The 16,547-nt window shown below is 36.9% G+C and overlaps 1 protein-coding gene across 2 annotated transcripts in view; it reads left to right on the top strand.

Annotated features, from left to right (window-relative positions):
* msh3 (mutS homolog 3 (E. coli)) overlaps positions 1-16,547 on the top strand; it is a 56,976-nt gene that overhangs the window by 14,747 nt on the left and 25,682 nt on the right. For both annotated transcript variants that reach the window (XM_028457540.1, XM_028457542.1), the window contains exons 11-20: positions 431-515; positions 777-886; positions 2,873-3,005; positions 6,863-7,050; positions 9,012-9,180; positions 9,267-9,331; positions 10,960-11,076; positions 11,182-11,289; positions 14,589-14,703; positions 16,024-16,181. In XM_028457540.1, coding sequence (XP_028313341.1) covers positions 431-515; positions 777-886; positions 2,873-3,005; positions 6,863-7,050; positions 9,012-9,180; positions 9,267-9,331; positions 10,960-11,076; positions 11,182-11,289; positions 14,589-14,703; positions 16,024-16,181 — 1,248 coding nt within the window. The remainder of the gene's footprint in view (positions 1-430; positions 516-776; positions 887-2,872; positions 3,006-6,862; positions 7,051-9,011; positions 9,181-9,266; positions 9,332-10,959; positions 11,077-11,181; positions 11,290-14,588; positions 14,704-16,023; positions 16,182-16,547) is intronic.

Genomic DNA, 16,547 nt, shown 5'->3' with positions numbered 1-16,547 from the left:
GTATCAGTCTGGATCCAGGAAAAAGTGACCATAAAAAGCTGTACATGGACTGATATGCAGACGCGGGGCAGTGAGGAGGAGACTTAATGTACAAATGGAAGCTCATCCGTTGAAACTGATCAGAATACAAGGAAATACACGGAAACCTCCGTTAACAGGTGTATAGCAGCGTACCTAATTGCTCGTTGTGGCCGAGTCTTTTGTAGGGCACCCTCATCAGCCACTAGGGTGCGGCTTATGTCACGGAGCGGCCTTTACCTGGATTTTACTTCGAAAATTGCTAAATTATTCAAGTCAGAATTGATAAATACCAAAGCTTGAATTTATATGGTGGAACGCACGTCGTACGTTCAGATGCGAGTGTATGAACGGCTGATGAATGCGGGCCACTGTGAATTCATGTGTTTGTGTTTTTGTTGTGCTCCTTCAGCTCATTTCGTCGCCTGTCTTGTGAGTTCGAGGGGATGATTCTCAGCGCTGCAACACTCAGAAATTTGGAAATCCTCAACAATCAGGTAACTGTTGATTACAGAGAGACGCCTGACATGTATAAACCATTCACCTTTAACTACGTCGATGTGGCCACTGGACGTCGTCAGTTTAGTTTGTTTATAACTTTGGAAAATAGAATTCACGATATATTGTTTAAAATTCTATTTTTTTTTTCGGTAATGATATAAAAAAAAAATCCATATTTGACCCCAGAATCCTTTTTTTTTTTTTTTTTTTAAATAAAAAAACACACTGATGCTTCTTTTTGTTCCTGATCATGGCAGACGGACGGTGGCGTGAGAGGAAGTCTACTGTGGGTGCTGGACCACACTCAGACTCCGTTTGGGAAGAGGCTGATGAGGAAGTGGGTGTGTCAGCCTCTCACTGATCCACTGTGAGTAACACACCGTTTGGTTTTATATTCTTGATGCTTTGTCTTTGCCCCACCCACCATGTTTACGGAGTTTAATCTGTTGATTATTTACAAACTAAAAATAATTCTCTGAGCATTTTTATGAATAGAATCATCCATGTATGTATTGATCACGTATGAACTTTGATGTGGACCTGTGAGGTCTATAGCCTTAAACTGTAGCACACCAGCTCCTTTTGCTGCACATTATATTGGACTCAAACTGGCTGCGTGAAATCAATCCCAGTATTAAAAGCTCTCCACTTGTCTCCACTTCTATTACCTGCTGACTGATCTACAGTGTCTGTCTGCATTTTCTACCCCTTTAATAGGCTTTTGACCCACGTACAGTCCTATTCACTCAATAGTTTTTTAATAGCGCCACCATAGGAGTATTTTCTTCACATCAATGTTTAATTTTGTATTAAGAATGTTTCATATAAACTTGGGAGTTCAGTAATACTTATCTTCTTTGTTCCAGCAATGGTGACAGATAGTGTTTTGGTTTGCTGCATAAATAATAGTGATGCACCCACTTTATCACGACTGTACTTGGTCCGTGTTATAAAGATCATTACTTGGATAGGATTAAAGCAGCGTGCACACAAAGTGTTCCACACCGCGATTAATGTGGAGAACCTGCCACAGCGTTTAATACAGATTTTAATGTGATAAAGCAGAGAAGCTGCACTGTAAAAAATAAAAAAATTACCAAAACTGAAAATAGCAAGGCAACTTGCTCCACTATATTTTTAAGTTTTGATTCCAAACTAAAAAATTTAGGTTTTGAGATTAAATTATGTTTGATTGGCCAACTACTTATTGTTTGTTCATGCAATTTATCAATATTTATTGTGACTTTAATGTTTGAGTTCTACTAATTGAAACAGAAGGTCAAAGTTTTTGCCACATTATACACACATAACCATGTAAAAATAAAATATATAATACACATTTCTATGTGTGTATATATATATATATATATATATATGTAGAAAGAAAAACAAAAGTTAAATTGAAATTATGATATAAAATAACAGATACAAATAAATAATTACATTTACTTTTTCTGTATTTTATTTAGACTTTTTTTTTTTTTTGCATTTAATCCAGCGTCTGTGAATAAATACATCAATGAAGTGTTTTAATACATCTCGGAACTCTCTAAAATGGTCAAAAGCCAAAATAAAAAGCACGCAGAGAATTCTCATGTAGGCAGTTCTAAACCACGTCTGTGCTGCAATCTTAGTAAATAACATGCAACAGGTCAGGAAAATCAACATGTGAGCAGTTTGAGCTTTTTATTTTAGCTCCTGAATTGGTTGGTTTCTATTAAAGTAGTTCTATATGGATAAAAAACAAGATGTTTTCAAAATAGTTTTTTAATTTCACTACAAAATGGTTGCATGTATGGCATTATGGCATACTTTTAAAGATTTCATAATAGTTCAGGAACATAAGAATTAATCCAGTAACAAATGCATGACTTTTCTTTCAACGAATAGTCAAAGATTGTTGGTGTTGGCTATTTTTAACCATTTATTTCTAAGGGTTTTAGATTATTTTCTTAAGATATGTTTATAAATCAATACTTTATGCTACTAATGTTAGATATACAGTAATTGTTTTACAGCTGTATCCTCATTGTTTTTACTCAATATACTTTGGATGTAATTCTGGTTTTGGGAAAATCTAATAATTCTAGATTATCTTCATTTCATCAATAATCAATAACAAGTTTTATTGAGAGTTCATCTTGTTCATGAAAATCTAGATTTGTTCACATTCTTATTTGTAATCGCTGTACTTGATTTTGATTAAATGTTTTCAATGTTTACATCATCCTTTTGTGAAACGGTCTTAATCTGCACCAACTCAAATGTTCTAAATTGATGTAATAAGTGAGGTCAGGTATTTAGGTTATTTCTTGGCCTACAGCTCTTATCGCCTCCATCATTCTGTTCACAGCGCTATCGCAGAGAGGCAGGAGGCTGTGCAGGAAATCGTCCTGTCAGACTCTCTCACTTTAACCTCAGTTCGATCTCTGCTGTCCCGTCTTCCTGACTTGGAAAGAGGCGTCTGCAGCATATACCACAAAAAGGTAATTAAGACTTAAACACGGCTTCCTTTTTCCGTTCATGTGCACCCATTTGTGTCCACTAAGAAAATCTGACGGAATTCTACAAATTATTACTGAAAGGAACCCATGGGATAAGGCTACTGTCATTAGTTCCGTGTGTGTGTGTGTGTGTGTGTGTGTGTGTGCACATGTACAATTTGTGCACCTGAATCAATTTTGAATTTAATTCCCGTTGACACAAATCCGACACCATAAAATACCGAAAAAATTATGTCACGAGGTCACAGGGAAACACTGAGTTTCAAGGTTCCACCAGTATTGTCGGCAATGCATTAAAATACTAGATACTGACCAGTGTTTTAAACAAAATATAGAAGAAGAACAAAACGAGTCAATTCACTTCTGTTCAAGTAATCTAGCATTGTGTGTTACTGGTCCCAGGCGTGCTGACCACAATAACAAAAATAATTTATCAAATTGTGAAATAAAGGTAGAGATTTTACGCAGAAATACGTCTCATAAATGTAAAACAATAATGCTCTTAATTCACAGAGTATGTTTGCACAAAACAGTCTAGATAAAATGAGGAGTGTCTCCTACTACCAAATGTGGTGACACATATTTGGGGTGCACCACGTGCAAAAGCATGGCTGTGTTGGAAATGTGACACTAACACACTATACACTACAAACTCAATGAGTATGTACTGTCTACTATAAGTATGATTAGGATGATGAGCGTTCCCATTGAAGTATACTTCCAAGTTTCCCAAGATGCATTTGGAACCTACAACGACAAAAACCTGAAACACACTGAGGATAAATATCTCTGTTGATTCTCCACCTTTGAAAGTTCTGAAATCATTTTAAGTGAGAAAGTGACCAAGTAGAATATCAACATGTGCTCATTAATGCAAAAAACACATTTAATTCCCACATTTTGGAGATTTTCTGAGACCCTCCATTGTGCTACTGACAAAACTTCTGGTTAACTTCAAAACAAGAGGCCTATTTACAAAAGCGTTGAAAAACTAATGGAAGACAAGAAGAGATGCTTTTGTTTTGAAAAGAGGATGTTTGATTTTCAGCTTGAAGCTGGTCCCAGGACCATTTTACATTCCAATCGCAATGCATCATGGGGCGGTTGAGAATGACTAGTGTGCCCATTGTGCATACTTAAAAAAAGTACCAACATATTTCATCTTTAGCACGTCCACCTCACAGCAAGAAGGTTCTGGGTTCAAGCCCTAGGGTGGACCCTTTCCGTGTGAAGTTTGCATGTTCCTCCGGGTACTCTGGCTTTCTCCCACAATCCAAAAACATGACTGTAAGGTGGTTGGAGACTTTAATTTGCCCGTAGGAGTGAACGCGAGTGAGTGGTTGTTTGTCTTTGTGTTGTCCTGTAATGGACCGCCACCCTGTCTAATGTATACCCCCGCCTAACGCCCAGTGTGAGTCAGAGATAGGCATCAGCAGACCCCCATGACCCGGAAAAACTGGAACAAGCGGGTCAGAAAATGGATGGATGGACATATTTAATCTTTTCATACTATCTAATGCAGTGTCAAACTCAAGGCCCGGGGGCCAAATCCGGCCCTTTAGAGCATTCGATTTGGTCCACTCGAGAAAGTAAAAATAATAGAAACAAAACATGAAACGTTTTATAAATAACCAACTCATTAAGTTGTAGATATCCCAGCCCCTCGAAATACAACAAATCAGTTAAATTCCACAATATTTGCAGAGTTCAGTTTTCCAGTTCTTACACTATATCACATGACAGCAGTCATTTTTAATCTGAATTTGTTGAAAGAACTCTCAATTTTTCCCATAATATGGCCAATTTTCCTCAAAGTATTCCATGAAATTTCCCCAAAATCAGGGAACTTTTAGTGAAGACCCTGCAGGGACTGATACTCACATACTTTATCATTTATATATCATTTATTTGTGGAAGTGCAAACCAGGGCACATTAATGTTGAATTTGCTCTTATTACCGCTGAGAATCTGTGGCTCACTTAAGGTCAAACTGGTGTGTATTTGGCCTCTGAATTATAATGAGTATTACACCCCTGATCTAATGTCAACACACTACATAGTCATTTTGACGTCAAACTTAGAATTTCGAACACGGCCTATGTTACAAACTAACAAAGTATGTGACATTTTGTCTCCATGTCCCAATTCTTCTACTACAATCTTGCATTGAAAAGCAGTTTGCATCCAACATTGTGATGCATTACCGCCACCAGTGGCGAACCTTGCATTGCAGATCTTTAATCTACATGTAACACCTTTGACCTTGTGACGTAATTTTTGATTTTCTAAACTTTTGACAGTAAACTTAACCCATAGAAACCCTTTGTCTTCCTTTCTCTGATTAATGGGCAGCGGTCACCTCAGTAGCACTCACCTGATTGCTTCACTGTGTCATTTCCTCTCACACTCATCTTTGAAATGTCACTCGTGCTCGTGTCTATTAGTCGAGCCAGACACTTTGATCTGATTGGCATTTCTTTCATGTTCAACTGAACGATTCCTTCAGCTATTGCTACATGAAAACAACACAGTCCCTCTCCCACACACACACACACAGAGACCGTTAATTGTCATCGTGCCCATCAGCAGATAAATGGTCCCGTGTAATGACTTGTGTCTCAGTGACACCGTTGAAATAATGGGAGGACGCTGGTTCGATCCCAGCTCGCTCTCTGTTTGCGTTCTTAAAAGTGCGACATTAGGGCTGCTGCCATGGGGGAGCATTAAACCTGCAGTATGTGATTAATACCATAAAGCACAGGCAGCGGTGACACACATTAACCCCAGGGTCACGACTGGGTAGTAAACAGAAAGTTGACAGAAAGCAATACAGAATCTATATTACCTACATCACCATCTTTCATTTGCAGCAAATTGCCTTTATTTGCTATAATGGGATGTTCAGTTTAAGCATGATACCTGTAACCTCGAGGAACTCCAACACACAAGGAAAATGCAGCAGTGAAATCAATACAATAGTAGGTTTTTTGTTTCTGTGGTTCAAAACAATTTGAAGTTACTGCGGATGATACATTTTTATCAGATAAAGACGTAGTGAAGGCCTCAGAGATCAATAAATCCAAGATAATTCACTCGCAAACAAATGTTAAAGGTTGAAATTGCCACTTGAAAGTCTGTTTGATCTCCACTGTAAACACTTAAATATAGTGTGTAAGCACTACAATAAAAAATCCAAAAATTAAACTAAACAGAGAAATGACGACTAAATGTACACAAAAATAGCAGATAAATTTATAGAATGACCAAAAACAAACCACAAAAAGATAACAAGAGAATGGCAAACGACAGCAAAAATATGCAAACTGACTAAAAAAAAGAGAGAAAAAAATACGTTAAAGGACAACAAGAATATAAAAAACGACTTTTAAAACACAGACTATAACAGAAAAAGTAAGAAAACAATTCCAAAAACACCAAAAATGAAAGGAAAACTATGAAATGACAACAAAAAAACCACAAAATGAATTGAAAAGCACATTAAAGGGAGAGAACATTTTACTCAATGTCAATAAAAATACAATTAAAAAAGAATACACCGAAAACACACAAAATGTCTCCAAAATGTTTGGTTGGAAAACAAACCAAACATCTTTGTTTTTTTTCCCGTATTAATGCTCAGATTGGTCATTATTCTAAATGCTGACATGAATGTTTATAATGTGATCCTCAATCGGACAATTTTGTGGCGTTCGCTGTTTAAAATTGGTCAGTTTTTGGCGTTGGTCATTGGAAGTGTGTTTTGTTGCTTTTTGGAAACACATTATCTTATCTTTGTGTGTGTGTGTGTGTGTGTGTGTGTGTGTGTGTGTGTGTTCCAGTCTTCCACTCAGGAGTTTTATCTCATCAGCAGCAGACTTTCTCGGTTGGGCCTTGAGCTGCAGATGATGCTTCCCGCTATCCAATCACAGATCACCTCCACTCTGCTCCGAAGCCTCCTATTGGACATCCCTGACCTGCTGCAGCCAATCCATAAGTTCCTCAAAGTGCTCAATGAAAAGGCCGCTCAGTAAGTGTCAAGTGGATGTTTTAGTTGTCACAAATAAATTAAAATTATACTAAAGTTGAGGAACACACAATTACATCAGCATACTTTGATATAGCAAATGTTTATTCTTCACCGCTTGAAATGTTTTGCTTTCCTCAATTGAAGAAAAGTTAGTTTTTTCTCAAGCAGGGGGCATAAACCTTTTTTGTACATAATTTCAGCACATTCATTTTGTCTTCTATTTAGAGGTTTCATTTATTCAGACAATGCTTTTGGCAAATTTACTTTGATCTCCTGACATGTTTCGACTGCCAACTGTCAGTCTACCTCAGAGGCGACTGCTAATCGCTTTGATGTGTCTTTATGAGTTCCAAAACATATTTTTTTTTTTCACACTATGGATGGCACCGACCAATCAATGTGTAGCTTAAGACTGAACCAACTATCTTCCATAGTATTACTGGAAAGATATATGCCTGTTATTGTGTATTTAAATTATTTTTTTTTTAATGAAGATTAAGATTTTATTGAACAAATATTCTTCTAATCCATGTACTGTTCATTCACTGGTTATTCATTTTTAAAACCAAATCAAAATAACAAATAAACAGTGTAGATATTACTCCGCCCATACGGTGCCTATAACAGGTCAAGTGAATGCCCCTGATGAATATTCACTAACACAAATTTCATGATGGATTGAGGGGAAAATGAGTAAATTAAACACATTTCACTCAATGCAACGTGGAGGTATTAATTGTTGAGGTGGACACATGCAGGAGAGCGTAATTTGGTGACAGTGCGCATTACGAATGCCAGAAAGGCAGATTGCAAATGGTCAGACATAGAAGCAGAGGAGAAAATGTGGATTACTCTCCACAGGAAGACTGTCTGTTCAACAGGTGGAGGAAAGAGGGCACAGGCGGCTGAGGGGACACAGATTCACTATATGCACCAGAGGCATGGGATTAAATTGTATTTCCTTGCTTAAAATAAAAAAAATGAACAGGTAGTAAAACACCTTTGGAACTACACGTAGTCCAAAATATTTAATTTCAGGTAAAACCATATTCTTCATCAGTCCCAGGATGTTTACTGGTCGGTGGTGCTATGGCTGGGGTCGGAGACCTTTTTGAAGGTGGGGGACGTGGGCCCACACCTTTTTGCGGTAATTTCTAAATTCATCGGAACATAGTCGTGTGATGTATTGTTTCAAAGGCACTTCAACGTAGATTACGTTTTTATGTTGCACAAACTCTCCACTACTCCTTAAAAGTTCACCACGGTGGATTCCATCTGAGAGTTCTGAGAGTTCAGCCCTTTCTGTCGATGATTAGTGGCTTTCCAATAATGCTGCCGACGTAATCCGAACTTTGCGATAAATCAGGAAAATCCCAGTTCCATTCAGCAGAAGACCTGTTTTCATATTTCCAATCAGATTGGCGTCTTCCACATCCTCAGGACATACAGGCTCTCCCTTGCCCGACCACCTTATTGAGAAAATTTGACCAATAGCATTGAGAGACCAGCTGATCAATTCCTTGATCAGATTTAGGATCAGGATGCAGAGAGAGGCTCCTATTAGATTATGACAAAAGATTAAAGAAACAGACAAAGAGCAGTAAGCAGGAAAAAAAAGGAGGGAGTGAAGGAAAAAGCGTCCGTCTCCTCTGAGAGCAAGGAGGTAAAAAAAGGTGTTCATTCCATTTTTTAAAATGGTTGTACAGCAACATAACGCCAAACTGTGGTGAGAAATGCACAGACGCAGTTGACAGCAGGTGATGTGAGATTCCTGCTGTCGTCTCACATAAAGGAGCATCAGTGGTTGGCTCAGAGTATCAGATCAACACATGGCTGAATGTTCCTTCCCAGTTCTCAGTGCTGCAGGTTTTGGCTCCCTGACCTCCTCATAAAGGCCTGTAATATTTTTGTGTGTGTTTCTATTATATATATTTCACTCTTTCTTCCATGTGTTGGTGCAGGTCAGGCAATAAGACAGAACTGTTTACAGACCTCTCTGGCTTCCCGGTGCTGCTGGAGAGAACAGAGCAGATCCAGGCGGTACTCGATGAAATCCATGAGCACCGTAAAGACGTCAGGCTGATGCTAAAGGCCCCGACACTCACCTACACTACTGTATCAGGACTGGAGGTGCACACTGAGTTTATCTTTAAATCCTCCTCCAGCTTCAATCGCCATGCGTCAAAGTCTCACTTCTTCCTTTCCTTCGCTTTCAGTTTCTGATTGAGGTGAAGAACTCGCTCTCCTCGACCGTCCCTGCAGACTGGGTCAAAATAAACAGGTCAGTTTGATGTTAGTAGAAGCACACACAAAATAATTAGTGCTTTTAGTAACAAAATCTTTCAGAATCACATCCACTATTTCGTACAGACATTCGAGCAAGAAATGGTAAAAAATTATTAACTTTGAAGTAGCATTTTGAGATTTATTTTAAGTGTTATCATTAGAGATGGGTGATATTTTCAGCCAATATTTGTCATAAAATGTAATATAATGATAACAATATTTTACAATGAAATTACAGATGATAAAAAGAAAAGAGAAACGTTGTTTATAAATACACTACCGGTGAAGGGTTTTAGAACACCCTCATTTTTCCGGTTATTTGTTGCAATTCAAGTCGTGCAAGTCCAATGAATAGTTTGAAATGATACAAAGGTAAGTACTGAACAGCCAGAGGTTAAAAAGAGGTTTAGTTACCCAAAACTGAAATGTAATGTATATTTCAGGATTATACATATAGGCCTTTTTCAGGGAACACAAAATGGGCTAACAATTAAAAGCTTTTCTGCAGCAATGAAGGTTTAATCAGCCTTGAAAGCTGGTGCTACTAATTCCTACAGGTGTTCCAACTTTTCTTGGTTATTTACAACCCCCTCTGTCTGCATAAAAGCAGTGTTGGAACACACTGTGGTCCCAGACCCTCATGAGCATCAGGTGAACAGTATTGTTCATGGATTCCATTATTTCTTTTTCAACTCAAATTGCTTATTTGTTTTATGCTTTCATTTCAGAGTGCAATGATACAATAAACTGAAAAAAACTGGAAAAAGTGTGGTGTAAAACTTTTGATCAGTAATGTTTATCAGCATATTGGATATCGGCAAAAAGCTCATTTTGAACATCTCTATTAATAATATTATTTTGTGTTTATTTCTTTGGGGATTAGCTCGCATTAGTTTAGAGATGGGCAACTTTTATCACAGTGGGGGCCACAAAAATATGATTGTCTGATCTGAGGGCCACATTAATAACATTCATGTCAACATTTCAAATAATGAAATGTTGACATTTTGTGTTGTTTCATGTTTTGGAGTCATTATCTGTATTTTTGTTATCATTTTGTATATTTCTATAAAATATGTATTGTATATCTATTATATTGGGTTTTTGTTGTCATTTTATTTACTGTTCTGTTATTTGCAAGTGTTTTTATAGTAGTTTTGTGTTTTTTTGTTATTGTTCTTTTATATATTGTGTTGTAATTCTGTATATTTTTTTGAGTCATTCTGTGCATTAACTTTGGGAGCCGCACCAATTTTGACACAGGGCCGCATGTGACTTTTCAGTTTGTTCTTCCGTTTCTGCATTCGCTGCAAACCATAGCTAATCTACAGGTGTTGCTCTAATGATGTCAGCTGATAATTCAATTATTTAAGGCTGGAAATCACTGTGAAGTGACCTATTGTTTAGTTATAATTGTATTTAACAGGAGACACATTTACATGTGGAAAGAGGACAGTTCTTTCTTTTTTTGGCTATTAATTTGAAAATTGACTCTCACTAGCCCATTTTAACAGCCTGCATGTAACTGGATTTTTTTTTTTTAACATTAATAACCGTATTAATTAATAATCAATTTGTATGTATTGTCATTGCATAATGATGGTTTCTGTTGTGTTTGTGCAGCACCAAAGCAGTGGGCAGGTATCAGTCTCCTCTGCTGGTGAAACGCTACAAGAAGCTGCTGCAGCTCAGAGAACAACTGCTGCTGGACTGTCAGAGGGAGTGGACCAGCTTCCTGGAGTATGACACACACACACAGACATGACGTCAGATTTCTCAAAGCAACATATGCACATATTTATTCACACTCAATCCAATGTATTATCTGCGTTTCTCTTCCCATAGACAGTTTGGGGAGCATTACCACACCATAAAAAGGGCTATTAGTCACCTAGCAACTGTGGACTGCCTCTTTTCCTTGGCTGAGGTGGCTAAACAAGGGGACTACTGCAGGTAACGTCCTCCCATCATCAACATAATCCTTCATATGTGAGCCATATATCACTTAACTTGTTTGTTTTTATACAGTCGGTACATAGGAGATGTGTAATTTTCTCATACTGGGGTGTGTGTGTGTAGTGTAGCTTTGACCTGCCTACTGTAACCTACTTTTTAACAAACACCATAAGGTTGTTTGACTGCCGTCATGCATGTATTGTTAACGAGGGTGATCATGTGTCTTGAACTTTGGTTCCATAAGGCTTAATCTACAAATTTAAAAGAATGAGTTTAATACAAAGTGGAATTTAGTTTAACTACAACTTTTGTCATTACTTCAATAGTAAGAAAATACAGTAAAATGTAGCTAATTATTGTCTCCTATTGTCAGAAGTGTAATAAAATGGCCTCTACAGCATAAAAAAATCCTGTTTAAATAAAATACAATAAAATATGATAATTTATTGAGCAGTAGGACTGTTAGTTTGTGGTGAAATAAATGATTATAATCAGGATATTAAACAAAATGCAGCTCATTAAAATCCACTAGTTAAACTTTTTATCAATGTATACAAATCACAACTTTTAAGAGGAACAAGATCAAAACTATATAAGAGTGTTACTAAATTTGAATAAATAACAGAAGAGGAGTGGGAATATATGCACATCTCAGTGGAGAAGTACAAAATCCCATACTTGTGTATCACATTTCTTTATAACCCCCTGTCAAAGTTCACATTTTTCTCAAGGAAACAGTCACTGTTGGAGAAATTGTGGTTGCCAGATAGCGCATCATTACCATGTATTCTGGGAATGTCATGTTCTTCAAAAATATTGGTATGACGTTAACGATGCCTTAAAGAATGTTTTTCACACTAACTTGACTTTAAAATGATGTTTCTGGGTTTTAGGACACAAGCAATGCAAACAATACATGGAATATTATTTTAGCTGCAGCTAAAAAAATTATTACAAAGAAGTAGAGAGTACAGAGAGGACCAACAAACCAGGACTGGACCAATATAATGATGAACATTTACAAAATAGAAAAGATAACGTTTTCAGTGAACCTAAAGTTGGATCTATTTGTTAAACACAGGATATGGGAAGGATATGCTAAACAATATATGCCTGAGACTACACAGACTATACTCTGGTTTTAATTGACAAGAGTGCTACAGATTGACATGGATGCCTTTGTTTTTCCCTTGTAATTATTTTATTTTTCATGTATATTTACATGAATTAATCCCAATCTGGTTAGTGATGTAATGCTACACTTCTTTACTCTCTGGGTGTTCAATAGTTGAATTTTATTTTATTTTATTTCTTCATACAAGAAAATTGGATGGAGACAAAAAAGGAAATGTCCTTAAGTGTTTTTTTTAATCATAGTTGAAAACTTGCAAACTTGAAGTGTATTGTCTCCTATCTTTCAATAAGAACATAATGGAAAAAAAACGAAAATGAAGGAGCCACTGTGAGAAACTTAGAAAGTAGGAAGTTGAGGGTAAATTTAAATTTGTGATGCAAACTTTCGCAGTTATTAATTGAAGTGTATAGTTAATGATTATTTACTGTTCTGTAAGCCTTGAATTTTTAAAATTCTCATTGTTTCAATAATTGAGAGATTTTAAGAAGGTAGACATGAGATTTTTCAAGGACAGATTGTAATAATGCATAATCACAAACAGAATTCCTTTATTATTCCCAGGGGGAAATTGCTTATGTTACAGCCACAGAAAAAAAATCACAAATAAAAGAATAAAACGTTTAACAGACGGAAGAAAAAATAAACGTTAAATAAGTGTATAATTAAGTAGAAGACTGTTAAAAACAGGGATCGGATACACACACATTACAGTAGTAGAAAATAAAGTAGGACAGATAATACTAAAAATAATACAAATATACAAATATGGTTTAGATATTTGCAACAATCAAGCTGTGAGGTTACAGAGATGAATTATACAGTTTGATCGCCACAGGCAGGAATGATTTCCTGTGACGTTCTGTGGAGCACCGTGTTGGGATCAGCCTGGTGCTGAAGGGGCTTCTGTGACTGACCAGCAGATCATGGAGTGGGTGGAACTCATTGACCAAGATGGCCTTCTCCTTGGACAGGCTCCTCCTCTCTGTCACCACTGTCAGAGAGCTCAGTTTGATCCCCACAACGTCACTTGTAGATGAGTTTAAGTCTGTCGGTGTCTGCGACCCTCAGTCTGCTCCCTCAGCAAACAACAGCGTAGAGAATCGCACTCGCCACCACTGATTCAAAAAAACATCCTCAGCATTTTTCTGCAGATGTTGAAGGACCTCAGCGTCTCAGAAAATAGAGGCACTTTGGCCCTTCCTGTAGAGGGTCAGTATTCCTCCCCCAGTCCAGTTTATTGTGATTGACCAGTCATTTTTTTAAACATTTGTTGAAACAAGAGAAATTATTTTTTAAACTTTAAGGGCAGTAACAACTTATTTCAGAATCAGAATCAAAATCAACTTTATTGACCAAGAGTGTATGAATACACACGAGGAATTTGTCTTGGTGACCTGTGCTCTCTCAGGTAGTGTAACATTAAATAATAACAATCAACTAGAATAAAGAAAAATAAATAAAAAAAGAAGTATAAACATAAATATAAGAGTAGTTAGACTAATATGTACAAACTAAATAAAATAACAAGATAATAATAATAATAGTAATAATAATAATGAAATAAAATAAAAAATACAATAATAATAATAAGATAATAGTGCAGTAGTGCATTGATGAGTAGTGCAGGTGAACATTTAAATGAAAATATTATGTCTATGAACATTCACAGTGACAGGTTGATCCAGGGTTGTTATGTTTAGTTCCAGGTTATTTCACAGTAACAGAAACAGGTCTGACACTCTTTGACTGTTTAGAGTTGATCAGAGTGACAGCCTGGGGGAAGAAACTGTTTTTATGGCGGGTAGTTTTTGCGTACAGTGATCTGTAGCGTCTGCCGGAGGGGAGGAGTTTAAACAGATTGTGTGCAGGGTGTGAGGGGTCTGCAGTGATGCTACCTGCCCGTTTCCTGACCCTGGACAGGTATAAGTCTTGGATGAATATCTACTATATTGTATTTTTCCATCACAAGGTAGATTCAAGAAAACGTCGGGTACTTTGAGTATGACGAGGTCGGCTCAAGTGTTTAAATATGGTCACCCTATGTTACCAAAATGAAAGGTTATAAAAGAAGCTTGAGCAGTTATATTAGGTAAAATGTTTTGGGTTCTTTAATGTTTATTTAGCTTAAATAGCTACTGTAAGTGTGGTCTTTTGTCCTCAGGCCAGAGGTTTGTAAAAAGCAACATCAGATTGTGATTCACGATGGGAAACATCCTGCCATCGACTTGTTAATGGGAGAGCAAAACCAGTATGTGCCGAACCACACAGAACTACAGGTACACACACACGATTACATTTTTTATTTACAGTTACAATTATCCATGTTCAATTTCAACTCATGTTTTTTTTACCAAATATGATCTATCATCTAATTTGTTTTTCATCTCTTTTTTCCCTTGTTTGGGGTCTTTATCCATGAAAATATTGGTATTAATATTTTTTGGTGTGGGAATCTGTATAGCCCTTGATTTTAATGATTTTAAAAATGGTAAAATGATTCTCAAGAAAACTGACAGGAAAAGTTGTTATGAATCATATTTTAACAATTAACTACATATGTGTAAGCCAGGTTAGTGTTTAATTAAATTGAAAATGAAAGTTTTTTATAAAATTCCCTTGCTAATTACAATTACAAAGTCAATTATCTGAACTCAATTACAATTGCAACTGCCACAGCCAAATATTTTTAAAATTACAATTACAAATATAACTAGGAAAGACCTGTATTCACAAGGCAAATACGTATTTGGCCATTTAAAATTAAAAAAAATGGACAAAAATGACAACCTGTCTCTGGATTTGTTGACAAGTTTGTTCTTTTTACGAATTAAATTGAAAGTAATAATGCAGGAAAAAGACTGACCTTGACCTTTAATATGACCTTGAGTGAAGGTCTCCACTTGAGATGAGCTTTAATAAATGTAAGCATCGAACTTGTATGATAAATATACGTAGAGATATGGAACATTTTGGTTTTTGATACTTATTTATTTTTTTTTTTTTATTTATTCAGTTTATTTCCGACATGGTTACATTCCCTTTTTTTTTTTTTTTTTTTTTTACATTTTTTGTACATGCCGAAAAAGGAGACGAGAGAAGCAGTTTGCTTATCCGGGTCCCGTCCCCTACTTGGCGCGACCTTGACCATGACCTTGACATTTTGGCTCCCAAAAAGGTCGACTGCACATCCTTGACATTGCCCCTATGAGATGACATACATGTCATTAGTGCTGCATTAATAGCCTAGGAGGAGCTGGAAGAAAAATAACACACACACACACACTCAGACTTTCACCTGCTCACTACCTCATTGATATAATCGTGAAACACTATTCCATGCCAGCTCACACACTAGAAAACACACCACGACACAAGTTTAACTGCGCACACACACACAATCCCACATACACAGATCCACGCTCACAGCACAAGTGGGTGTGGGTTAATTTTGCAACAGAGGCACGAGCCAATGGGAAGACGAGCCAAGCTTTCAGTCCACCCACCTCTTCAGCTGTGCAGGACAGCATGAAAATATCCTCAGCTTTGTGCCTTCTGTCTGTGTCACAGTCACATTATTATGTGTCTTTGTCTGTCAGGGCAACGGCAGGACAACGATGATTATCACTGGGCCCAACATGGGGGGAAAGAGTTCCTACATCCGCCAAGTGGCTCTTATATGTGTCATGGCTCAGGTGGGCTCCTTCGTCCCAGCCTCTGAGGCCCGTCTGGGCATCTTAGATGGAATTTACACCAGGTATGAACACATGGAAATTCTGTCCTCCTGCCTGATATATGTGCAAAGATCATTAAACACAAAACCATTACATACACCTTTTATAAAACAGCACTTTTTTGGAACGTAAGGGGTGTTTCTTTAGAACAGGGGTAAATAAAAGTGGTCAAAAACTGTGTCCAACCACTTCAAACAGGACAGTCTCTTTATCTTTTGTTCTGTTTCACACTCGTATCTACAGGAATAGAAGTCTGCATGAAAGGCTTAAAACATGTTTTCCTTTTAAGATAATTCACTGTAGTTATCTGAAGAACAAAGAAGACAAAGTGTTCGGCCATTCAGCAGAACATAAACTCAAACACCACTTTCTGTTTTTTGATAAAACTG

This window comes from Gouania willdenowi, chromosome 9 (assembly GCF_900634775.1).
Source record: "Gouania willdenowi chromosome 9, fGouWil2.1, whole genome shotgun sequence".
Taxonomy (NCBI): domain Eukaryota; kingdom Metazoa; phylum Chordata; class Actinopteri; order Blenniiformes; family Gobiesocidae; genus Gouania; species Gouania willdenowi.
The sequence above is the reverse complement of the archived record's forward strand: the minus strand, read 5'-3'. Positions and strand labels throughout refer to the sequence as shown.